Raw genomic sequence first — 26574 nt, forward strand, 5'->3', positions numbered from 1 at the left:
CAGCATGGTGAAATTTTAGTCTCTACTAAAAATACAAAAATTAGCCGGGTATGGTGGCAGGTGCCTGTAATCCCAGCTACTAGGAAGGCTGAGGCAGAGAACTGCTTGAACCCAGGAGGTAGAGATTTCAGTGAGCCGAGATCGCACCACTGCACCTCAGCCTGAGCGACAGAGTGAGACTGTACTTCAAAAAAGAAAAAAAAGAAGAAAGAAAAAGAAGAAAGAACCACTGGTATAAGAACCCCTTACGAAGCTCTAAAGGTGGGAGGAGTGACTGCAATGGGTGCGGGGTGGTGGGCATATCCTAAGGTTAGATAGTTGGGATGGTTCCACAGCTGTAAATTTACTAAAAGTCACCACACTGTGTATTCAACATGGCTGAACTTTCAGGTATGTAAATCATCCCTCAATAAAACTGGTTTTAAAAAAGCATGCAAAAGCTTCCATATGTCCCATCACACCCGTGTTCCTCTGTTTATGACAGGATTTTTAGACACCATGAGAGAAGGATGCACACAGCGTCACTTGGGTAGCTCTGTACTGGAATTCTGAGCTCACCCCAGCCTCACAAAGACCTAACCCCACAACACACAGCTATCTGAGACTCAAGGCCGGGATGGGCAAACTGATTTACGAGCTTCCCCTAAGGAAAGAGTATGAGGCGGGGTTCACGGTAAGAAGTGTGGTTTTCTGAATTTCAACACTTTACAGAGTGTTATCTGTGCCAAGCCAAAAATGAACCATAAAAGCTAAAATACACAAATATCCTGAGATGGGATGGCTTCCATAAACACCAGGAGCTCTTAAAAATACCAGCGACATGGCATGGGTGTAACTCCCACCGGATGTACACACCGCCACCTATGAAGCTGTCTAATATAATCATCAAGAGTCAGCAGAGCTGAGAGGGGCTGGGAGCAATACAGACATCTAGCTGGGTGCTGACATGCATGTGAGTTAGGTAGTGACAATCCAATCAATGGGCCCCCCAAGAAGGAGCCTGGTGGGCATTTGGGGTTGGTGGTTCCAAGGGAAGGGTCTAACTTAAGACACAGAAATGAGGCAGCTCACCCTACCTGGAAGGCTGAACTGCGGGAAAGGGGAGGGGATGAAGGCTAAGGCTGGATCCCACTGGAAGTCTCAGGCCCCGCCACGGAGCTGATGGTACCAAGAGGCTCCCACGCTCCTGAGAGGAGAGCAAGAAGGAAAGCCGGGCAGCTACTGTGCAGGGGGTCACGGCAGACAGGCGAGGGAGGAGGTCACCTTGCTGAGTGAGTGAGAAGGGATGAAGACAAAACGCCAAAGGTGGCTGGGCGCAGTGGCTCATGCCTGTAATCCCAACACTTTGGGAACCTTTGGGAGGTGAGAGGATCACCTGAGCCCAGGAGTTCAAGTCCAGCCTGGGCAATACAGTGAGAAACCTCGTCTCTATAAAAAAGAAACCAAATTAGCCAGGAGTGGTGGTGCATACCCAGTGCACACTTGCAGTCCCAGCTACCTGGGAGGCTAAGGTGGGAGGATCGCTTGAGCCCAGAAGTTTGAGGCTGCAGTGAGCTGTGACTGCACCACTGCACTCCAGCCTAGGTGACAAGGTGAGACCCTGTTACAAAAGAAGGAAGGGAGGGGAAGGGGAGGGGAGAGGAGGGGATGTGGGAGGGGAGGGAGGGGAAGGGAAGAAAGGGAGAAGGAAAAAAAAACGAAAGGCCGAAGGGGTGATCTAGTGATCGGGTGGGAGCAGGTACTGGAGAAGGGGCAGTGGCTGTCAGCTGGGGTGACGGGGGTACTGGGAAGGAGGGCGTGGCATGCACTGAGACAAGGAGCCCTGGGAGAGAACAGGTTTAAGGGATGAGGGAAGAAAGTCAGGAGGGGTCCCAGGTATAGCATCCTTATGAGCCACGTGCAGCGATGTCAAACATTCAGCTATGTTATAATCCAAAGCTCCAGGTCAGGCCCAGAGATGGAGATAGAGGCAGAGCCATCAGCATCCAGGGAGCGATGGAAGCAGGGTGAGGGGCCATCCGGGGAGCAACATAGCAGGGTCCAGCACTGAGCCCCAGAGACACCAAACCCGAATCACCACGCAGAGGAAAACGGTCAGAGAGACAGAAAGGAAACGGAGGCTGTGAGGCTCATCCTCCCTGTCCAGGGAAGCTCCTCGTCATTTCTTAACAGTGCTAAAGTACATCTTTGAAAAAGGTCCATGGATCCATTTGGAGACCAGCCACGACACCTCCCCATGGAGCCTGGAACAGCAACAAGGTCTTTGTTGCTGGTTGTAGATGATGGCACGAACTGTGTCAAGTCAGCTCTTCTAACTTAACATCTACTCCCACTGTCACACTGTCCCCTGCTCTGCCGTTTTCAGGAGACAGCCTGGAAATCCAGCCCACTGACAAATGTTTCAGAAAATTAAATGTCAATTATGACCGTATCAAGAAGTATTCAGGGATTCTGCCTTTAACCTGTATACAGAGATAATTCATTCATATTTCTTACTGGTCTTCTGACTATGGAAAAGGTCTCTATTTCGATGAATTTAAGCAAAATATGACCTCCTTATTCCCTTGTTATCTCCAAACAAGTGCTGCAACATGGAGCTGGTCTAATGTGGTCTGGCTCAGCACTGGATGTGCCTCAGAATTAGCAAGGAGTGTGTCTGTCTTGCTTTTAAAACCCAAAGCCACGCCCTGCCCTAAGTCTTAATGAATAAGAATCTCCAGTGTATCAAGCCCAAATAAATGTCTCTTGTTTTTGTTCTGTTTTGTTCTGAAACACCACCAGCAATTCTGACACACCGCCAAGATGGGGACCCACCGGTCTAACGTTTTAGGAATAGGAGGATATGTGCCAGTAGTACTTTCTCTGAGAAATGACTGGTTCTGGAAAACTTGGTAGGAAAAATAAAGGCAGGAACAGATAAGCTGCAAGTCATCTCTGATAAACTAATTTCTTCAACATGATTGTTGAGTTGAATGTAGATGAGAAACCAAAGGTAATCAATAACGTCATGATTATTTCACAAGCAGACCATTTGTTACTGGTGTTCTGGCTCATAGCCAGGGAAAGGGAAAACATCAATATGGTCGTAAACTTGAAGTATAATCAGCCAGCAGGTTCCTTCTGGTTCTATCTGTTGGGCATACAATTTTCTCCCAGGTTTTTCCTAATGTCCATTAGCACTTCAGTGGAGCAGATTAGCCCGGAAGATGAGGAAGGACCCCAAATGCAATTTTATTCAAAGTGTAAAGGAAGTGTGGGTGTCATGGGTATAGAAGGGAGGTATTGGGGAGTGGCTGCTGATGGGTAGAGGGTTTCTTTTTGGGGTGAACATAAAATCGATTGCAGTGACAGTTGCTCAACTCTGAATATGCTTTAAAGAAAAACAATGAATTGTACTCTTGAAATGGGTGAATTGTACAGTATTGTGAATTATATCTCAATAGAGCTGTTAAAAAAATGTCAAGGAATTGCTTTGGGTGTTGAAACGGAAGGCTTTACCTGGGTGTAAATGCTGAAGATGTGGCTTTGCACTTCGTCCATTGAGTCGAGGCCGTAGGCTACTGTTCCGAGATGGAGCCGTTTGAAAACCATCTCGTTCTGGGTAAGAGTGCCTAAAACACGAGACAAATGAGTGGCCGGCCTGTCTCTCAGGATGTTTGTTATTATTAATAGTAATGACAGCTGCCGTCTTTGGAGAGTTTGCTATATGTCACACACTGCAGTCAGTACTGTCCCTGCTGGGGTAAACACCTGTAGCATTTTGCCTGCCTAGAATCCCATTCCCCTTTTGAAAACAGCTTCCTAGGTTTCCCAGGGGAAATTAACCACACCATGCCCATTCCCTAAGGTGGTCCAAGAGGACTGTCCATCAGGGGCCTGGCCCACTCCGTTGGCCAAGAGGGTGACAAATGACACACTAGAGCAATCAGATTCTATCTTGAAGGATTCTGACCCTTGAGTAGAAAGATACATCCCTAATAGCAGAGCCCTACAGAGACCACCTGGAGGGTCCTAATGCTGACTTGTCCAGAACTTTCCTGGTTGCTCTCCTTCCAGAAACCTCACTTTTCTCTGATTTGGTGAGCTGCCCAGGATCTTTGCATTAGCTTCCCTTCTACCCCATGGACATTAAGTGGTAGAGATGAGGCTTAAACCAGATCTTCCCACTCCCAATCCTTGCTCTTTACCACTATGATCACTATAGCAGTATCAGGGTGTGGTCAGAGATCAGGCCTGACTGCCTGAGTTAAAGCTTACTTCGGCTACTATGCGCCGGTGACAAGTCACTCACCCTCTCTGGGCCACATTTCCTCATCTGCAGAAGGGGGACAGAAACACTACCTAACTCACAAGTTCAGGTGAGGACTGAAGGAGTGACCACACTGAAACTCCCCAGAACTGTCCTCTGCACATAATTCGCCCTCAGTAAGGGTTTGCTGCTGTTATCATCATCTTTATCACCAAAGAATCTTCATCAAAAGATGAGGAGAATAAAATAGCAGCAACACGCATCTCTCCTAAGTCCAGAGAGAGCCCAAGAGTCTCAGCCAAAGCCCTCAGGCACCTTCTCTCACCGGGAATCCTGTGCAGGTCCCAGAAAGCGGCTCACCTGTCTTGTCGGTGAGTAAGTACGAAATCCTGCCCAGCTGCTCGGGAATCGTGCTGGAGCGAACCACAGTCCCGGGGATTTTCGAGTCCCTTCGAATCACCCAGCTGTACACGATCTTGCCCATGTCCAGGTTCACGCGCAAACTAGTCACAAAACCAGGACAAACAGGTTAGCAGGACAGATGTAAGGCTCCTTGGATCTTTATAAAAACATGGACTCTAAACACATTAGTGCCATCACATCCGGACTCACTCCCTGCAGACGCACACTGCCGGAGCTGAACGCAGACTGAGCGAGAGCCAGAACCACCGTCAAGTCACACACAGAACAAATCCGTTATTGTTCCGAAGCTCATGTTATGGACTGAAGTCACTTAAAATACAGAAAGGGTAGTGGTTTCCGTCTTCACCTTTTAGAAAAATTACTGATCCCTTAAGCTAATGTGTTTTTGATGCTATATTCATTTTTTTAATTATGGTAAAATATACACAACAGAAAATTTACCATTCTACAGTACTGAGCTGAATTCACATTGTTATCAGCCATCAGCATCATCCACCTCCACAACTCCAATCTTCCCAAACTGAAATTCCACACCCAGTCAACAATAACGTCCCATTCCCCACCAACCCTAGCCCCAGCAGCCCCTGGCAACCAGCACTCTACTTACGTTTCTATGAATTTGACTACTTTTTTTTTTTTTGAGATGAAGTCTCACTCTGTTGTTCAGGCTGGAGTGCCGTGGTGCTATTTCAGCTCACCACAACCTTTGCCTCCCAGGTTCAAGCGATTCTCGTGCCTCAGCCTTCAGAGTAGATGGGATTACAGGCATGTGCCACCATGCCTGGCTAATTTTTTGTATTTTTAGTAGAGATGTGGTTACACCATGTTGCCCAGGCTGTTCTCAAACTCCTGGGCTCAAGCGATCCACCTGTCTTGGCCTCCCAAGGTGCTGGGATTACAGACGTGAGCCACCACACCTGGCCGGAACTTAACTAACTTAGATACTGCATGTAAGTTGAATCATACACTTTTTCTGGCCTTTTGGGGGGTTTATTTGTCTGGCTTACTTTGCTTAGCATAACAATCTTAAGGTTCACCCACACTGCAAGGTGCATTAGAATTTCCTCCCTTTTGAAGGCTGAAAACTATTCCATTGTATGTATTATATTCATTTTGAAATTTAATTTTATTGCACCAAGTAAACAGAAGTCTTCAAATTAATTGATCATCCTATAAACTAATCAAATTGCTTGCCATTTTACTGGCTAGCCTTGGGCCATATGAAGAGTCGATTCACCAATTTTTACTCACGTTACAGACACAACTTTGAAGGCTACTGTGTCACTTAGATCACACCATGAATACTTGTTTGGCTCACAGTCAAGTCACTAACATGGATGTATTTATCCTCTGAATCCACCATCCAGAGCACACTGACTTGGGCACAATCCCCCTCTCTTTGTCACACTGTTTTACATAAAACCACAATCTCTGTCCCCAGAAAAAGACAAATTCTCACCAAGATGATCTAAATATGCAAAACAGCAAGACAAAATATAATATATCAAGTATAAAAGAGAGTATAAGCACTGAAAGTTTCAGGGAAAAAGATACGTAGTTTAATATTTACTGATTATTATGGGGAAAAAGTACAAATAGAACAATATGGGGAAAAGCAGATTGCTAACCCACATCACAGAGAAGCTCTAAAAAATGATGGGCCACCCATACAAGTGATGAGAAATGTTATTCAAAACACACTCTGCTCCAATTTTTTTGTAAAAGCAGATTTTGGTAGACCAAAATCCCCTTTTTCTAAAATCAAAAGCACTCTAGAAAAAAGTATATCCCAAAGTATTAACAATGATTATCACTTGGTAGTGAGAGCAGAGGTGATTTATGTTTTATTCTTTTGCTAATACAGGTCTTCATTTTTTTCTACTATGAAAATCTATTCTTTATATCACTTTAAAAAACCAGGTCAGGCACAGTAGTTCATGCTTGTAACCCCAGCACTTTGGGAAGCTGAGGCGGGTGGATCACTTGAGGTCAGGAGTTCTAGACCAGCCTGGCCCACATGGTGAAACACCATCTCTACTAAAAATATAAAAAATAGCCAGGCATGGTGGCAGGAGCCTGTAATTCCAGCTACTCGGGAGGCTAAGGGAGGAGGATCGCTTGAACCCAGGAGGTGGAGGCTGCAGTGAGCTGAGATCGCACCACTGCACTCCGGCCTGGGCGACAGAGCAAGACTTCATCTCAAAAATAAAATAAATAAATAACCATTTATTCAACCTCCAAATCAGGTAGGCAAATGATTGGCATGTGCCACCAAGCTTTCATTGCACATCTACAGCAGACACTGCTGTCGATCACAACACCATTTCCCTTTGAGCCCATATTCAGGCTCAGAATCCTTCTTAACACAGCAGTCCCAACAGCCACTATCAACCTTGCAGAGCTGGCTGATGACAGGAGTTCTAAATGGCATCCCTAGTATAGACTGCTCAAGGCAAGGAAAGATCCCTGATTCAAGAAAGGATGGCTTATGGAGGAATGTGATCTTCCGGTGCTAAGCCTCAGTGTGGTCCACACTCCTGACTCTGATTGCTTTTGCTTCTCACTCTACAAAAAGATCTGCTTCTTTTAAAAGCCGACGGGCATGGTGGCTCACACCTATAATCCCAGCACTTTGGGAGGCTGAGTCAGGCAGATCACCTGAGGTCAGGAGTTCAAGACCAGCTGGCCAACATGGTGAAAACCCATCTCTACTAAAAATACGAAAATTAGCCAGGTGTGGTGGTGCATGCCTGTAATCCCAGCTACTTGGGATGCTGGACAGGAGAATCACTTGAACCCAGGAGGTGGAGGTTGCGGTGAGCCGAGATCGTGCCACTGCCCTCCAGCCTGGGCGATAAGAGCAAAACTTCATCTCGAATAATAATAATAATAATAAAAGCCACAGAATTATCACCTTTGAAAGAGTAAAGAGAAGAAGACGTCATGGCAGCCAAACTCAAGCTTGTCGCCTGCTTACCTAATGGGGATGATGTTGGAAAACAAGAGGAGGAAGCGGATGATCTGCAGGTACCAACGACCTGCAAAGTGCTGAAGGGCAACCATGACCAGCGAGACCACCACCAGGGCACCAAAGAGGATCTTGGTGAGGCAGTTCACTTCCAAGTCGAACAGGCCGATCTGTGGGACGAAGCACAAACCGGGGCTTGAGATTAGCTGGAGCAACTCACAGCCTGCCAGAGAGCCAGTCCTTCCCCCACAAACACCTCTACCCCAGGTAGGACAGTGGGACCCATCGATCCTCATATCTTTGGTCTGTGAACACTGTGCTTCCATGGGCTGGAGTTCATAACAGGCATCCAAGGGAACTCAAAGAATTCTGAAAATTCAAAAAAATGTTTACGACTAACGAAGATTTACACTTGGAAATATCTCAGCGAGTTACTGCTGCGCTGGTTGGTTGTGCACAGCATAGCCTCTACCACCCTGCATAATGCCTTGGCCTTGTAAAATGACTCAGATCCTAAATTCGGAGCACCCTACCCAGCACCAACTCGGTAGTGCCTGAAAGTCTGGGGCACACGCCAGCGGTGGAAACCTAATTTTTAGGTGATGCATTAATGGACGTTATTATTTTATTATTTATTTATTAATTTATTTATTTAGAGATGGAGTCTCGCTTTGTCACCCAGGCTGAAGTGCAAGGGCGCAATCTCGGCTCACACCTCCTGGGTTCAGGCGATTCTCCTGCCTCAGCCTCCCGATCAGCTGGGACTATGGCGCCTGCCACCCCACCTGGCTAATTTTTGTATTTTCAGTAGAGACAGGGTTTCACCATGTTGGCCAGGCTGGTCTCAACTCCTGGCCTCAGGTGATCCACCTGCCTCGGCCTCCCAAAGTGCTGGGATTACAGGTGTGAGCCACCGCGCCTGGCCCTGGACATTATTATTTTAATAATAACACACTTATTTTCATGTATAGTCTTTTAAAAAGTAGCAAATCATATCCACAACTTCACAGAAATATGCCCCAGGATAAGGCTAAAACATTAAACAAACGATTTTATCGTTGTAATGATGGCTGTAACGTCTAATGGTAGAGTGACCATGACGGAAATTTAGGAGACACAGCATTCCTTCCTGCTATTGACAAAAGACATTATTCCGTAATGTTCTGACTCTTAAAAATTGGAGGAGGGGTAAGCTGAGACGGCGGGTCACGGTTTGAATCACATAGGCCTGCCCGGTCCTCACTGTGTAGCCTGGACAGTGCATGGTGCTTCCTGAAGCCGTTTCTCACAGATAAAGGAAGCACGGCACTCGCAGGGCTGTTATGAGGATGAAATGAGATGCATGTGAAGGCTGAAACACAAGACGTGCAAACAGCACGTGCTCTGTAGTTTAACCTAAAAGCACAAAAAATGCTGGGTGCCATGGCTCACACCTGTAATCCCAGCACTTTGGGAGGCCGAGGCGGGAGGATCACTTGAGGTCCGGTGCTTGAGACCAGCCTACCCAACACAGTGAAATCCCATCTCTACTATAAACACAAAAATTAGTCAGGCATGGTTGTACATGCCTGTAGTCCCAGCTACTCAGGAGGCGGAGGTGGCAGGATCGCTTGAGCCCAGGAGGCAGAGGTTACAGTGAGCCAAAATCGAGCCACTGCATTCCTGCATGGGCAGCAAAGCGAGACCCTGACTCAAAAAAAAAAAAAAAAAAAAAAAGGCACAAAAAATGTCATATATCCACAGATATGTGACTACATGTTTATGTATTGTATTATATATGTGTATGTATATGTATTTATGTGTATACACACACGCATATGCATAAAAAGATAATGTCTGTATAAATATCACTCTTAGGTGTCCCTATTTTAATATCTCGTCACTCACCCACCAGAACCAACCAGCCCACGGCTGGTCAATGCACCCCATGACCTCGTACACACCTTACTTCGGGGATTTGAGGTATTCATGACACTCCGGAGTTCTCTGCCAGTGTAAAGAACAACACCCACAACAGTACCTAAAATGGAAAAAAAAAAGAAAAGTAATATTAATAGAGACAGGCAGGCTTGCAGACAGAAGAGTCTGATCCTTTTGAGAGACTGGTTTCTTTTTTTTCTTTTTCTTTTTTTTTTTGAGACAGAGTCTTGCTCTGTTGCCCAGGCTGGAGTCTGGAGTGCAGTGGTGCAACATGGGCTCACTGAAAGCCTCCCGGGTTCAAGCGATTCTCCTGCCTTAGTCTCCCGAATAACTGGGATTACAGGCATGCACCACCATGCCTGGCTAATTTTTGGTTTTATTATTATTATTATTTTTGAGACGGAGTTTCACTCTTGTTGTCCAGGCTACAGTGCAATGGTGCGATCTCTGCTTACTGCAACCTCTACCTTCTGGGTTCAAGCAATTCTCCTGCCTCAGCCTCCCGAGTAGCTGGGATTACAGGCATCTGCCACCACACCCAGCTAATTTTTGTATTTTCAGTAGAGACAGGGTTTCACCATGTTGGCTAGGCTGGTCTTGAACTCCTGACTTCAACTGATCCATCTGCCTCGGCCTCCCAAAGTGCTGGGATTACAGGCATGAGCCACCACGCCCAGTCCCTTTTTTTGGAGAGAGGGTCTTACTCTGTTGCCCAGGCTAGAATGCAGTGGCACAATCACATTAATGGCTCACTGCAGCTTCAACATCCTGGGTTCAAGCGATCCTCCCACCTCAGCCTCCTGAGTAGCTGGGATCACAGGCACATGCCACCATGCTTGGCTAATTTTTGTGTTTTTTGTAGAAATGAGGTCTCACTAGCTGGGACCACAGGCACATGCCACCATGCTTGGCTAATTTTTGTGTTTTTTGTAGAAATGAGGTCTCACTACGTTGCCCAGGCTGGTCTTGAATTCCTGGGTTTGAGTGATCCTCCCACCTTGGCCTCCCAAAGTGCTTGGATTACAGGCATGAGCCACGTCACCCAACCTAGAGACCATGTTCAAAACCCAACAGCCACACTATGAGAACATCATAGGTTTTACATTAGAGCCAAACCAAGGGCCAAACCAATGATCTGTGGCTACACTGACCAACAGAACAGCCACTAACCACTGAAAACCCTTTAAGTTTAAATTCAGTCAAATTAAATACAGCGCCCACCCTCCCTAGCCCATTTCACGGCCACACGAGCTAGGAGCTACCTCATGGAACAGTGAAGACCCAGAGCCTTCTCCTTACCGCAAAACCTGTACTGGTGAATGCTGGTCTACAGGACCCAGCGGCTTCTAACGGAAGGAGACTAGGGAAAGGGGTGGCTTGCCCTTTGTGCCCCCGGTCATAGAGGCTTTCAGAGGTGCCTAGAACATTCCTACCTTCATCAGCTATTATGGAAACTTGGAAAGAGATGCTTCTTTTTAGAGCACATTCTTCCTGCTCAGCCTGATCCCTTTCAGCCTAACTTACCCATTTGGGGGACGCCTGTCCCAAGGACAACTCTTTCCTAAGAACTCCCACCCCTTCTAGCCCCCAGGCACAACAAGAAAAAGCATCAATCCTTCGAAAGTCAACAATTTACTGAAGAAATAAACATGGCCAGTGAACAAGAGGAAAATGCTCAATCTAGGAAATAATCAAAAAATGCAAAATAAACCATTTTTATCCCAATTAGACTGGCAAAAATTCAAAAAACTGAGAACCACCAAGGTTAGCCAACAGCGGGGAAAGTAAATCCTGTCATACACACTGCTGGCCGACGTGCACACGGGTGTGATCTATTTTGGAGAGAAATTTGGCAGTATCTGTCAAAATTTTACTTCTCTCCCCTTCTCAGTGTGTGCCAAGAAAATCAACACAGCGGGAAAGATAGAGAATAAAGAAGGAAACCAAGAAATACTGCATCACAGGGAGTGAGCGGTGCTAGGCTGAAAGTCAAGTCAAGCGGAGAAACAGGCAGGACCGGGTGGCGGGGCAGGGGGCAGGAGGCGGAGGGGGCAGGCAGTTCGTACTGTCTCCGTTCACGTCATCTGAGCCGAAACTTGGAACACGAAGGAGCCAGCCCTGCCAAGCTCTCAGGGAAGATCCCAGGAATACAAGCAATTTGGTCTCTGCTGGAAAGACAAAACACCTCCCTCTATGTGCTCTCTCCCCCTCCCCCTCAGGAATGCCACTGTCAGGAGACACAAAAATCCAAAAAGGCTGAAGCACATCTGCGGTAAAGAGCCCACCCCCAAATGCAGCGCGGGGACCACATCTTGGACAAAGAGCCCTAGGAGGAGACGCTGAAGTCCCTCCAGGGTCTAACACACTCAGCCAGGCAAACAATGTTCTCCAGGACAATGCAGTTCCCTTCCAGGGTGGCTCCCAGCAGATGGCAGGCCAGGGAGAGCTTGTGGTGGCTTCTCGGCAGATGGCAGGCTCCTGTGAACACAGGCAGCCCCTCCCTTCAGGCCCCTGTCACCACAGCAGATGGCTGGACAGTGGGAGTCGAGCCCAGGCTGAGCTTGGGATGACCACACAACCGCTGCATCCACTCCTAAGCAGATGCAGCTCAGCCTCAATCCCCAGAGGTCAGGGTTAGAGAGGGCCCCAGTAACAAGGAGGACCCCAAAGGGAGTGTCTCCCACACCTGGCCTGGCCAACCTTGATGCCATCAGATGCTGCTGAAAATGGCCTTTCCCATCCCATGCCTTCTTGTGCTTAGGACACAGGCTCTGCCTCCACAAGATCCAAACCCCAGCCTCGTCCTCAGTGAGGCCACCACCTGGAGAGGATGCACACAACAGATGCGCATTGGCTTGGTCTGCACGGTGCTTTCAAGGTTCTGAATAACTGGCCACTTTTAAATTCAGGAGCCTGCCTATTAAAAAAAAAAAAAAAAAAAAAAGAGGCCAGGCACAGTGGCTCCCACCTGTAATCCCAGCACTTTGGGAGGCTGAGGCAGGTGGATCACCTGAGGTCAGGAGATCTCAGGTTGAGACCAGCCTGGCCGACGTGGCAAAACCCCGTCTCTACTAAAAATATAAAAATCAGCCCGGCGTGGTGGCACATGCCTATAATTCCAGCTACTTGGGAGGCTGAGGCAGGAGAACTGCTTGAACCCGGGAGGCGGAGGTTGCAGTGAGCCAATATCACGCCACTGCACTCCAGCCTGGGTGACGGACTGAGACTCTGTCTAGGAAAAAAAAAAGAAAAAAAAATCTTAAAAAAGAGATCTCTGGCTTTTCCTGGAAGAGTGGAAGATCTGATGACACTGAGTCCACGTTCCTCATGCTACACCCAGTGAGTGTTGACGAACAACCACTTCTTAGACACGTGCTCTGAGCTCACCATGGTCCCCATCCGCCACTATCCACTCCTTTAAATCCCCTGCCCAATTTGTAACTGTTGACCTGAAAGTATCCACCCCTAGGCCTCTGGTCCCCTCCTTCCCCTGCTGTCACCTCTGCAGTCCCTCCTTGCTCTCAAGGTTCTCTTCACTCCCACCCTCTGCAGCCTGCAGGCCACGCAGCCCTTTCCATTCTCCCAGCCAGTGTCCATCTGGTTTCTCCAAAAGGCCAAGAGGTCACGGTCAGGCATTTCACAGAGTTCTACTGACTCTCTGGAACAGTGTGGTGCTGCCTTGGGGTCAGGGCTATTCTGTGACCCCTTTGTTCCTCATCCACGACAAAATAAATGCTGAACCTGAGAATCAGCATTTGGAAATGTTGTTTTTTTTTTTTTTTTTTTTTTTTTTTGAGACGGAGTCTCACTCTGTCGCCCAGGCTGGAGTGCAGTGGTATGATCTCAGCTCACTGCAAGCTCCGCCTCCCGAGTAGCTGGGACTACAGGCGCCCGCCACCACGCCCAGCTAATTTTTTGTATTTTTAGTAGAGATGGGGTTTCACCGTGTTGGCCAGGATGGTCTCTATCTCCTGACCTCGTGATCCGCCCACCTCGGCCTCCCAAAGTGCTGAGATTACAGGCGTGAGCCACCGCGCCTGGCTGGAATTTTTATAGCAATTAAATACTGCTGCAATATTCGGGCATGTGATCAGAGGAGTCCTCTCATCAAATGGGGTATAGACCATGGAGGCACTATCAAACTGTTGTGGGCCGGGCACGGTGGCTCATGCTTATATTCCCAGCACTTTGGGAGGCTGAGGCAGGTGGATCACTTGAGGTCAGGAGTTCGAGACCAGCCTGGCCAACATGGTGAAATCCCATCTCCACTAAAAATATAAAAATTATGCAGGTGTGGTGATGGGCGCCTGTAATCCCAGCTACTGGGGAGGCCAACGCAGAAGAATAGCTTGAACCCGGGAGGTGGAAGTTGCAGTGAGCCGAGATCGCACCACTGCACTCCAGCCTGAGTGACAGAGTGAGACTCTGTCTCAAAAAAAAAAACTGTTGTGGCAAGGTGCACATAGTGTGGCTGCATATTACTCACGCACAGAGGCAGGACCACAAATCAATCTTCTACACAATAGGGGGAAAACCCAACAAACCGGTCCCCCTCCACTAAAAGCCTGAGAAGGTTTTTAGAACAGGGCTAGAGCACCAGTTCTTCTCACCTTCTAAGAGGTGGCTGTTCCTCAACCTAGGCTCTGTAACATTCAGGCCACCTTCTCTGCCAAGCCCCTGGTCCTCCTCCATCCCTTCCCTTATCCATCACTCTTGTGCTGCCTCAGCCTTGCAGCCCTGCACTGGCTACCATGGCAACCACATCCTCTACAAACTGATGCCAGCTGATGCAGCTGGATCTCAGCACTGCTTGGCAAGCTTTTTTCTTTTTTTAAAAACTTCCAACAGGTAACAGCAGACCTGTTATCTGTTATCTGTAACCGAGAGGCAGGAGTTACATCCCATAGGGAACACAGAAGTGAAATCTCACATAGTTAAGATGACTCTTGCTGGCTGTTCCTTGTGTTGAGAACTAGAAGGCAATGGCTTATGTTTACATTAGAATCAGAGGGCAATTAGATGTCTACTCAGTGAGATGCAGGGGAAACTGAGGCCAATTAAGGAAGCAGTCAATGCCCAGATGCTCATACTGACTCCAAATCATACACCGACTAAGGGGCAGGGCAGGCAATGCCATCAGATCACTGCTGTGCTCTCTCTCTCCTACTCACCCCCCAAAATAACCGAGCACACAGAGAGGAATTCAGACAAGGGATCTTTAACTCCACAAGGCATCTCCCATGAACTGTCTGAAATATCTTTCCTCTTCAAGATGCCAGTTTGCCTTCCACTCTCCTCCTCCCAGGAGATGACCTCTCCAAGGCGTGTGACCTTGAGCAAGTTGCTTAGCCTGAGGCTCAGTGCCTCATCCCATTAAATGTCCTCGTGTAATGTTATGAGACCAAATCAAGAGAATGGCAGCAAAACAGTTCGTCGATTAAAAGTAACTGATAATGAAGACGTAATTAGTACTGCTCATCTCTGAGATTAAGACTGACAAGCGGCCTTTCCAACATTGCTCCTTCCACCTCAGGTTTCTCTGCATTTTCAGCTCAACTATTTTCCTTTTTACTGGTTTCAAAGGAAATACAAAAAACTCTCTCCCATTTCTTCTATAGCCCATCCTAAATTTCTTTTTTTTTTTTGAGGAGTCTCACTCTGTCACCTAGGCTGGAGTGCAGTGGTGCAATTTCGGCTCACTGCAAGCTCCACTTCCCAGGTGCAAGCAATTCTCCTGCCTCAGCCTCCCAAGTAGCTGGGACTACAGGTGCGTGCTACCACGCCTGGCTAATTTTTGTATTTTTAGTAGAGATGAGGTTTCACCATGTTGGTCAGGCTGGTCTCGAACTCCTGACCTCAAGTAATCCACCCGCCTCAGTCTCCCAAAGTGCTGAGAGTACAGGTGTGAGCCACCACGCCTGGCCTCCATCCTAAACCTCCAATATACCATAAATCCCATGTTGTGGGCATAGGCATCTGTCTCTTAAGGCACTACCACAGCACTGGGACCGGCAATGGATCTCAACACAGAACAGGTGCACTCTTGCTACATGAAAAGGAGGAAGGAAGAAGAAAATCACCAAAAGGAAAAACAAACAGGCATATGAAAATGCATTTATTACTGAAATGTTAACATTTTCAGTAGCCAAGGTGGTGATTACCCTTGGGCGGATGCTGGGGGAGCTAGAAGGGAGTGGAGGGGAGCTTCTTCGGGGCTGGGAAGTGATAACACCCTGTTCCTTGATCTGGGTGCTAGCCACACAAATGTTAACTGTGTTAAAATCCATCAAGCACAGGGTGGAAGGAGGGTGAGGATCAGAGAACACTATCTACTGGGTACTATGCTTACTGCCTGGGTGACAATATCATCTGTACACCAAACTCCCGCAACATGCAATTTGCCCGTGTGACAAATCTGCACGTGTACCCCCAAACCTAAAACAAAAGTTGGAAAGAAAAAAAAATCCACCAAGCACTATGTTTAGGATTTTCTGTGTGTGTACTATCCTTCCACAAAAGGTTTAGAAAAGAAGAAGAAATGGTGAACTGTCCACAAAAAATGAAGTACATCCTATTCATGTGGCTGTCTAGTAAGGAGACGGGCACATGACAGGCAGTCATGAATTTCCAGCCCCGCCTACGCCAGATGAAACAGGACATGACAACTTTACCCTCATCTTGTTCTCATCACCTTTAACACCTCTCTGTTCCACCCAAAGACACAAGCATTTGACACAGACATCCTCTACTCTAAAGTGTGTTGCTTTTCATTGTATCCTTTTTTTTTTTTTTTTTTTTTGAGACAGAGTTTCCCCCCTGTGGCCCAGGCTTGGGGTGCAACAACGCACCTGTAGTCCCAGCTACTCGGGAGGCTGAGGCCAGAGAATGGCATGAACCTGGGAGGCGGAGCTTGCAGTGAGCCAAAATCACACCACTGCACTCCAGCCTGGGCGACTGAGCAAGACTCCATCTCAGAAAAAAATGGTGCAACTTCTGCTTCCTGGGTTTAAGTGATTCTCCCACCTCAGCCTCCTGAGTAGCTGAGATTACAGGCACGGGCCACCACACCCAGCTAATTTTTTGTATTTTTAGTAGAGATGGGGTTTTACCACGTTGGCCAGCCTGGTCTTGAACTCCTGACCTCAGGTGATCCACCCACATTGGCCTCCCAAAGTGCTGGGATTACAGGCCTGAGTCACTGCATTCAAGACGAGCCTGACCAACATGGTAAAACCTCATCTTTACTAAAAATACAAAAAATTAGCCAGGCGTGCTGGCTCACACCTGTAATCCTAGAACTTTGGGAGGCTGAGGCGGGTGGATCACGAGGTCAGGAGATCGAGACCACCCTGGCTAATGCAGTGAACCCCGTCCCTACTAAAAATACAAAAAATTAGCCGGCCTGGTGGCAGGCGCCTATAGTCCCAGCTACTTCGGAGGCTGAGGCAGAAGAATGGTGTGAACCTGGGAGGCGGAGCTTGCAGTGAGCCAAAATCACACCACTGCACTCCAGCCTGGGCGACGGAGCAAGACTCCGTCTCAGAAAAAAATAATAATAATAATAAATAATAATAATAATAAATAGGGTCTTGCTCTGTCACCCAAACTGGAGTACACTGGTGATCACAGCTCACTGCAGCCTTGACCTCCAAGCTCAAGCAATCCTCCCACCTCAGCCTCCTATATAGCTAGGACCAAAGTCACACAACACAACACCTGGATAATGTTTTGTTTTGTTTTTTTAATTTATTTTTTTTTTTTTTTGAGACAGAGTCTGACTCTGTCACCCAGGCTGGAGTGCAGTGGCGCGATCTCGGCTCACCGCAAGCTCCGTCTCCTGGGTTCACACCATTCTCCTGCCTCAGCCTCCCAAATAGCTGGGACTACAGGTGCCCGCCACCAGGCCGGCTAATTTTTTGTATTTTTAGTAGGGACGGGGTTCACTGTGTTAGCCAGGATGGTCTCGATCTCCTGACATTGTGATCCGCCTGCCTCGGCCTCCCAAAGTGCTGGGATTATAGGCATGAGCCACCGCGCCCGGCCATATTTTATTTTTTGTAGAGATGGGTTTTCATCATGTTGCCTAGGCTGGTCTCAAACTCCTGAACTCAAGCAATCCTCCTGCCTTGGTCTCCCAAAGTGCTAGGATTACAGGTGTGAGCTACTGCGCCCAGCCTCATTTTACACTTTCATTCCCCGTAAAGCTGCTTGTTCACACAGGGCCAGACACGCAGACTGGGCCTAAAGGTCTGGAGCCTGGAGTCTGACCTGAGGTAGTATTCCCTTGCCAGTTAGCTCTCCTAACTCTATTCCTTAAACCAAGTATTTTAATATAAGACTATATAAACACTCCAAAAAAAGTCAGTGGATATTTTTATAATTTTAGAGCAGAGAAAATTTTCTTAGCACGGCACAAAAAACAGAAACCATAAACAAAAGACCCCAGCCTGGGCAACATGACAAAACTCCGTCTCTACAAAACATACAAAAAGTTAGCCAGGTGTGGTGAGGTGTGCCTACAGTCCCAGCTATTCAAGAGGCTGAGGTGGGAGAATCATTTGAACCCGGGAGGTCGAGGCTGCAGTGAGCCCTGATCATGTCACTGCACTACAACCTGGGAGACAGATCAAGACCCTGTTTTGAAAAGAAAAAAAGATCAATAGGTCTGACTAGATAAAAACTGCAAACTTTAGTTCCAAAATACTAATGAGATCAAGTGAAACAGTCATTGCAATTAAGTCAACAAATAAAAGATTAACATTCTTATGACATAAACAATTCTTACAAATTATTTTTTAAAAACCCATAAGCAGAAAAAATAGACACGGGACACAAACTGGCCATTCACACATATATTTAAGAAAATACAAATAAATAGTAAGCATAAAGGAAGATGTTTGTACAAATAATTTTTCTAAAGGCAAATCAATATGTTAACATTTGTCCAATATCTATCACATGTGCAAAAATTAAAAAGTCAGACAAACACACTGCTGGCTAGGTACACATATAAGTTAAGACTATCAGGTGCCAGGAGGCGGAGTCTGGAGAATGGCATGTAACCGGGAGGCGGAGGTTGCAGTGAGCCAAGATTACACCACTGCACTTTAGCCTGGGCAACAGTGCAAGACTCCATCACACACACAAAAAAAATTATCAGGAGAAGAGGCAAGTTTGCTGGGTGAATCAAAACATAAAATGCACATGCCCTTCCAACAGCAATCCTGTTTCTATGAAAACATAGGCACATGCCTGTAATCTCAGCACTTTAAGAGGCCGAGGCAGGTGGATCATGAGGTCAGGAGTTTGAGACTAGCCTGAGAAACATGGTGAAATCTCATCTCTACTAAAAATACAAAAACAATTAGCTGGGCGTGGTGGCAGGCCCCTGTAATCCCAGCTACTTGGGAGGCTGAGGCAGGAGAATCACTTGAACTCGGGAAGGTGGAGGTTGCAGTGAGCTGAGATCACGACACTACACTCCAGCCTGGGAAAGGAGGAGGAGGAAAGGACAGGACAGAACAGGACAGGACAGGACAGAACAGGACAGGAAAGGAAAAAATGTAGGCAATACCAAAATTTAGAATTTCTATATGGTAAAAGAAAATAAAGCCCATCACAAACAAAACAAAAGACAAACAAAAAACTGAAAAAATATTTATAATCCACAACAAGTGTAAGTTTGAGATTCTTTCCTCTATAAGGCATTCTAACAGAGTAATGAGAAAAAGAACTACAAAGGAAAGCAGAGAGACCAGAATATTAAGAATTAGCTGACAGGCAGAAAGACGTTCAACTATATTTGCAATTAAATCAAAATTAAAACAGTAGGCTGGGCGCGGTGGCTCATGCCTGTAACCCCAGAACTTTGGGAGGCTGAGGTGGGCAGATCACCTGAGGTCAGGAGTTCGAGACCAGCCTGGCCAACATGGTGAAATCCCACCTTTACTAAAAATACAAAAATTAGCTGGGGGTGGTTGCACACACCTGTAATCCCAGCTACTGGAGAGGCTGAGGCAGAAGAATCACTTGAACCCGGAAGGCAGAGGTTGCAGTGAACCAAGATGGGTGCCACTGCACTCCAGCCTGGGTGACAGAGACAGAGACACTCTGTCTTTTTTTTTTTTTTTTTTTTAAGCCAACTAGTAACTTACAAAGAAACAAAACAGACAGATGCGAAGATGAACACCTGCCAGGTAATCTAGGAAATTCAAACTGAGATACTTATTTTTCAGTCAAATTATCAAAGAATAAAATGTAATTAATTATTTGTTAATAAATGACTTGAAAGTGGGAAAAAATTGGTTCAGGTGACATGGGTGGAAAGTGGCGAGGAGGGGCGGGATGTGAACATCCGCATGCTGCGTGCCCTGGGTGGCTGCGCTCAGGCGTGGCCCAGGCATGACCGTGCAGAATGTCTCGCTCTTTAGTCATCAGGGGGCCTGAGAGATGTTCCAAAGTATGATGAAAACAAAGGCACGCAGTGGAAATAAAATGTGGCAAAAGAACCTCAAGAGAGAGTGCATCTCTGCCTATTTGTATTAAGTAGTGCACGTGTGGATGGTGACACATGGTACTCTGGGGATAGTTTGTGCTGCTTCGTTCCCTCTCCTTGCCACACAGGATCCTAATCGAGTGTCTACTGGACTAAAGAGCGACAAAGAAGGAACAGGCAAGGTGGTTTACACCTATGATCCCAGCATTTTGGCTGAAGCAGAAGGATCATGTGAGTCTGAGAGTTTGAGACTAGCCTGGGGAACAGTGAGACCCCCATCTCTAAAAAAGTACTTAAAAATTAGCTGGGCATGGTGGCATGCACTTGTAGTCCCAGCTGTTTGGGAGGCTGAGGCAGGAGGACTGCTTGAGCCCAGGAGTTAGAGGCTGCAGCGAGCCATGATTGCACCCCTGCACTCCAGCCTGGGTGACAGAATAAGACCCTGTCTCAAAAGAAAAAAAAAAAAATGAATGAATGAATGAATGAAAGAGAGAAGCAACCAGCAGAGGAAAATGGCTTGATGGTGGGGAGTGGAGAATACTATGTTTGAAGAATGGAAAAAATTGATTCCTCTAATAGTAAAGACAGAAAGTCACCAGCAGTAGAATTATCATACTAATTATACTATTAAGTTAATGATATCACAAAATATAAGAAAATGATGGCTACACAGTAAGTTCTGTTTCTGGAGCAAAGTGCCTAGGTTCAAGTTCCAACTCTGCCTTTTACCTGCTGTGTAACCTCAGAGCAAGTTACTTAACCTCACTCAGCCTCAGTGCCGTCATCTGCAGAATGGGCATAATATGAATAATAGTATCTACCCTCACGGTGCCTTTAGGAGGGTTAAGTGCAGGGTGTAACACACATAAGCACCCAGCACAGGGCCTGACACATGGGCTGCATGCCGCTGATGTTAACCACTGCTATCAGGGGTCATATTCAGCCCATGCAGTCACGATCAGTGTCATCCCAGCACTGAAAGACACCAATGGGCCAGGCGCAGTGGCTCACGTCTGTAATCCCAGCACTTAGGGAGGCTGAGGTGGGTGGATCACTTGAGGTCAGAAGTTTGAGACCAGCCTGGCCAACATGGTGAAATCCCATCTCTACTAAAAATACAAAAACTAGCCAGTGTGGTGGTACGGGCCTATAATTCCAGCTACTTGGGAGACTGAGACACAAGAATTGCTTGAACCCGGGGGGCAGAGGTTACAGTGAGCCAAGATTGTGCCATTGTGCTCCAGCCTAGGTGACAGAGTAAGACCTTGTCTCAAAAAAAGAGAAAAAGAAAAAGAAAAGCACCAATATCCACTTCCTCTTGGTGTTTAAACACAGAAGCTCCAGCTCAATCAGGCCCACGCCCTTTCCTAGGGCCCCAGTGCCAGCAGTCCCAGCACAACATACCCTACAAACACAACCTCCAGCCAGAACATCCAGGCTGCCTCCAGCTCTGGGACAGATTAGAATGTCAATCTGAAGAGGCAATTACAGCTATTCCCAGCGTGGACACTGCAAAAAGGTCCACAGGCCATGCCAGCTTCTCCCCCAGGCGTCTCTAAGTGTCCAAGCTGCAATTAGATGTCAGTTTAATTCCCTGGAGGTGTCGGAACAAGTGGAAAACGTCATTTGAACGAGCACTCCTTTTACCAACTGACAGATGATTATTCTAATTACGAAAGGATTTTCTTTCCTTTTCAAATTGCTACCACATTCCTCGAAATGGCGCCTTACCTGATGCGACCACGGTGCCAGCCCACAGCGTGTTCTCTATGCTCAGGCTCTCGCTGATCGGGGGGTCGCTGTCTTCCTGGAAAAGACCAAACGGACACACGTTCACCCTGCACGGCTTCCCTGGAATCCACAGGCAGCTTCAAGCCTGGTCCGCTCGCGATAGAAAGAGAGGCTCCCCCTGAGGAAACTGGGGACCCGGTTTGGAAGCCGACGGCTCCACCATGGGGGGAGGGCCGAGCTCTTCCACCATTGCCCTTGGGGTTGTCACCTCCCACAGAAATACGTGAAAAAGTTGGCCTGTGATTTAAGAAGCGCGGGCCTCTCAGCACTGAAAAATGTTTTACGAGGTAAGAATCAAAATGTAAAAGCAAACCAATTAGGCTGTTTGCAGGGCAACTTTGTTTGTGGCTTATAGAAAGAGAACATGGACAATGTAATGTGGGTTCTAGAAATCAGTCAACCCATATTCCTAAAATAATTTTTTTTTTTTTTGAGATGAAGTCTTACTCTGCCACCCAGGCTGGAGTGCAGTGGTGCGATCTTGGCCCACTGCAACCTCCACCTCCCAGGTTCAAGCAATTCTCCTGACCTCAGGAGATCCGCCTACCTCAGCCTCCCGAAGTGCTGGGATTACAGGTGTGAGCCACCACACCAGGCCTCCTAAAACAAATTAAATCCAAATTTAATTTCTCTTTTGAAAGGTCTGGAAGTGGCTTAAAAATTATGAAAACGGCAGATAGGATTTGTATGAATAAAAGATGACCAAAGTTGGGTACGGTGGCTCACGCCTGTAATCCCAACACTTTGGGAGGCCAAGGTCGGTGGATCACCTGAGGTCAAGAGTTCGAGACCAGCCTAGCCAACATGGTGAAACCCCGTCTCTACTAAAAATACAAAAAATTAGCCAGGCGTGGTGATGCACGCCTGTAATCCCAGCTACTCAGGAGGCTGAGGCAGGAGAATCGCTTGAACCGGGGAGGCAGAGGTTCCAATGAGCCAAGATCATGCCACTGCACTCTAGCCTGGGCGACAGAAGGAGACTGCCTCAAAAAAAAAAAAAAAAAAAAAAAAAAAAAGGCCAGGCACAGTGGCTCATGCCTGTAATCCCAGCACTTTGGAAGGCCAAGGCGGGCAGATCACGAGGTCAGGAGATCGAGACCATCCTGGCTAACAGTGAAAACCTGTCTCTACTAAAAATACAAAAAACTAGCCGGGCGAGGTGGCAGGTGCCTGTAGTCCTAGCTACTCAGGAGGCTGAGGCAGGAGAATGGCGTGAACCTGGGACACGCAGCTTGCAGTGAGCCGAGATCGCACCACTGCACTCCAGCCTGGGCAACAGAGTGAGACTCCGTCTCAAAAAAAAAAAAACAGAGGACATAGATCCATCTGAAGGACAGAGAAAGAAAAACTGCTTTCAGACGTCAGCATTCATGTGAATTATAGCAAAGCTTGGCTCTAAGTTGTTGGGTCATTCAAGCCGTTCCAAGGTCGGAAGAAAATTCTAGTTGTGTCGACCTTACTGAGAAACAATACGTTGGCTTTCAAGGTGGTGCCTTCTTTACGTCCCCACCCGGCATAAAACTACTTCCTGACAAAGAACTATCAGTACTTCTCAGTCTTCATCCCTTACACACTCCCGGTGACAGGATCCTGTGGGAAGTAAGCTCGCTTACTCGGGTAAAAGTTCCCACGAAGTTGTGAATGTCAATATTTGGCTCTTCCGCGTACACATACGATCGAATCTGAAGAAGGTCCTGTTCAACAGAAGTCACATTCGGGAGTCAAAACAAAATCACTTCACAATTCAAGACTTCAGGAGGCATCCACTATTTTTCAAAAGCAACTATATTTCCCACACACAGCAAACAGGCCCTTAAAATTACAGGGAAGGTGGAAACAAGAGGAAAGTCCTCTGTTAAGTAAGTTTAGGAGTCGCCGCATACAGTATCTCGAGACACCCTGAGAGACTACAGTGAAGACCCTTGTTTCTCTATGTTTACCCAGCACTTTCCAGACTTGATGGGGTGATGCTACACACCTATGAATACCCTGGAAAGTGGCAGATCCTCCTCTGCTAAATTCTGGCTTGCAAGACTTGTCTGTACCATTGAAAATACTCATTCAAGCTAGGCGTGGTGGTTAATGCCTGTAATACCAGCACTTTGGGAGGATGAAGTGGGCGGATCACTTGAGGCCAGGAGTTCGAGACCAGCATGGCCAACATGTTGAAATCCTGTCTCTACTAAAAATACAAAAAAATTAGCCGGGCGTGGTGGCGCGTGCCTGTAATTGCAGCTACTCGGGAGGCTGAGGCAGGAGAATCGCTTGAACCCGGGAGGCGGAAGTTGCAGTGAGCTGAAATCGCGCCACTGCACTCCAGCCTGGATGACAGAGTGAGACACCATCTCAAAAAAAAAAAAAAAAAAAGAAAGAAAATACTCATTCAACAAATGATTACTGGGCATCTACTCGGTATAAACCTCTGGGAAGAGCTGAAAAAGCAAGTAAGAACGCCTCTCACCCATAAGGATGGCTATCAAAACAAAAACAAAAACAAGTATGATGAAGAGGTGGAGAATCTGGAGGCCCTGTGCACTGTTGCTGGGAACGTCAGATGGTGCAACAGCTATGGAAACAGCACAGCACTTCCTCAAAAAATTAATCAGAAAACTACCAAATAATCCAGCAATTCCACCTCCGGGTATACACCCAAAAGAACTGAAAGCAGGGACATGACGTGATCATCTGTCCACCTATGTACGTAGTAGCATTATTCACAACAGCCAAGAAGTGGAAGCAAGTCAAACAAGCATCAGTGGATGAATGGATAAAGTGTGGTCTGTCCATGCAATGGAATATTACTCAGCCTTAAAAAGGAAGAAGTTCTGACATAGGCTACGATACGGATGAACCTGGAAGAAGACCTCATGCTCAGTGAAATAAACCAGTCACAAAAAGACAAAAACTAAGTGATTCCACTTATAGGAGGAACTTAGAGTAGTTTAATTCATAGAGACAGAAAACAGAAAGATGCTCGCCAGGGGTTGGGCCAAGGCGGGAATGAAGTTACTGCTTAATGAGTCCAGAGTTCTAGTTTTGAAAGATGAAAAAAGTTCCAAAGATGAACACGGCTGATGCCTGCATGACAAGGTCAGTGTACTTCAGGCCACTGAACTGTGCACTTAAAAATGATTACGATGGCACATTTTATGTTATGTGTCTTTTAGTATAATTTTTTTAAAAGCAAACAAGAAGTCAACCTTAGGTGATAAAAATGCCAAAAGTGAAAGATCTGGGCAAAAACTACATTTCAAAGCAGCATATGTGAAGTGGCATAAGACAGGTACAGTCAGGGGGAGCAGCAGTCACTTCTAGAACAAAGAAGAAAGGAAGCAGACGGGGACTGGGCACCAGGAAAGGCGACGGAGGGGGCAGGGGTGAAGCCCAGGAGGAGGAAGGGACAGGCCAAAGCGCAGTGTGGAATGGAAATAAGTTCAGAAGCAGAAAGCCCCATCGAGCGGGGACAGGACGGAATGATTCCCTGCACTGGCACAGGCGGGTCCCGAGAGGAAATGGCAGGGCGTGGCCCAGATCATGCAACAAGTTAAAGGCCAAGCTAACAATGGATGATTATGTCATATACATACCCACTCACACATATATATGGCATGAGGACAGGAGGTTATATTATAGTGTTGTTTTTTTCTCAGTTGCTTTTCTTCTTTTTTTTTTTCTTTTTGAGATGGAGTTTTGCTCTGTTGCCAGGCTGGAGTGCAATGGTGCAGTCTCGTCTCACTGCAACCTCCACCTCCCAGGTTCAAGCCATTCTCCTGCCTCAGCCTCCCAAGTAGCTGTGACTACAGGCGCATGCCACCACACCCAACTAATTTTTTTTTTTTTTTTAATAGAGACAGTCTCGATCTCTTGACTCGTGATCCACCCGCCTCAGCCTCCCAAAGTGCTGGAATTACAGGCATGAGCCACCGCGTCTGGCCTACTTTTCTTCTTTTTTTTTTTTTTTTTTTTTTGAGACAGAGTCTCGCTCTGTCACCCGGGCTGGAGTGCTGTGGCCGGATCTCGGCTCACTGCAAGCTCCGCCTCCCGGGTTCCCGCCATTCTCCTGCCTCAGCCTCCCGAGTAGCTGGGACTACAGGCGCCCGCCACCTCGCCCGGCTAGTTTTTTGTATTTTTTAGTAGAGACGGGGTTTCACCGTGTTAGCCAGGATGGTCTCGATCTCCTGACCTCCTGATCCGCCCGTCTCGGCCTCCCAAAGTGCTGGGATTACAGGCTTGAGCCACCGCGCCCGGCCTACTTTTCTTCTTAACAGGAAGGTCATCTGCTACGGGGGGCTCTTGAGTTCCCATACTCGGCCAACTGCCTGCTGGTCAAAGATGAGGCTTTGCACAAAGAGAGCCAGGAGCAAACCCCAGCCCCCACATACCAGTCGTATGAATTTGGAGAAATCAGTGACCCCTCTGTTCTGGCCCTGACCTGTGAAACAGCCACACCACCACTACATTTTAGGGGAGCAGTACACAGACACCATGGGGCCCCGCTTCCACGCCTGCTGCCCAGAGGGACACAGCTGCCCTTGGATGGACAACAGTGACCACAGGACCTGTGCTTCATCAGGGCACCCTGAGGCCACGGCTGCCGTCACCGCAGCCAGCTCTGTACCAGCACCTGGTTATTGGATCTGTTTCTTCTCCTCTCTTCCTTTTCCAGATTCTTCTTACTTCCTCTTCATTTTAACACAATTATTTCAAACCCATACTGCCAATCCTGAC

The 26574-nt window shown here is 47.2% G+C and overlaps 1 protein-coding gene across 3 annotated transcripts in view; it reads right to left on the reverse strand.

Moving 5' to 3' along the window:
* The window catches only part of ATP9A (ATPase phospholipid transporting 9A (putative)), a 168288-nt gene that overhangs the window by 68096 nt on the left and 73618 nt on the right, over positions 1-26574 (reverse strand). For all 3 annotated transcript variants that reach the window (XM_015148777.3, XM_077951996.1, XM_077951997.1), the window contains exons 8-13: positions 23460-23540; positions 21787-21862; positions 9584-9660; positions 7650-7810; positions 4610-4752; positions 3499-3611 (exon numbers count right to left, since the gene is read on the reverse strand). In XM_015148777.3, coding sequence (XP_015004263.3) covers positions 3499-3611; positions 4610-4752; positions 7650-7810; positions 9584-9660; positions 21787-21862; positions 23460-23540 — 651 coding nt within the window. The remainder of the gene's footprint in view (positions 1-3498; positions 3612-4609; positions 4753-7649; positions 7811-9583; positions 9661-21786; positions 21863-23459; positions 23541-26574) is intronic.

The sequence above is a fragment of the Macaca mulatta genome, chromosome 10 (genome assembly GCF_049350105.2).
Source record: "Macaca mulatta isolate MMU2019108-1 chromosome 10, T2T-MMU8v2.0, whole genome shotgun sequence".
NCBI classification, from domain to species: domain Eukaryota; kingdom Metazoa; phylum Chordata; class Mammalia; order Primates; family Cercopithecidae; genus Macaca; species Macaca mulatta.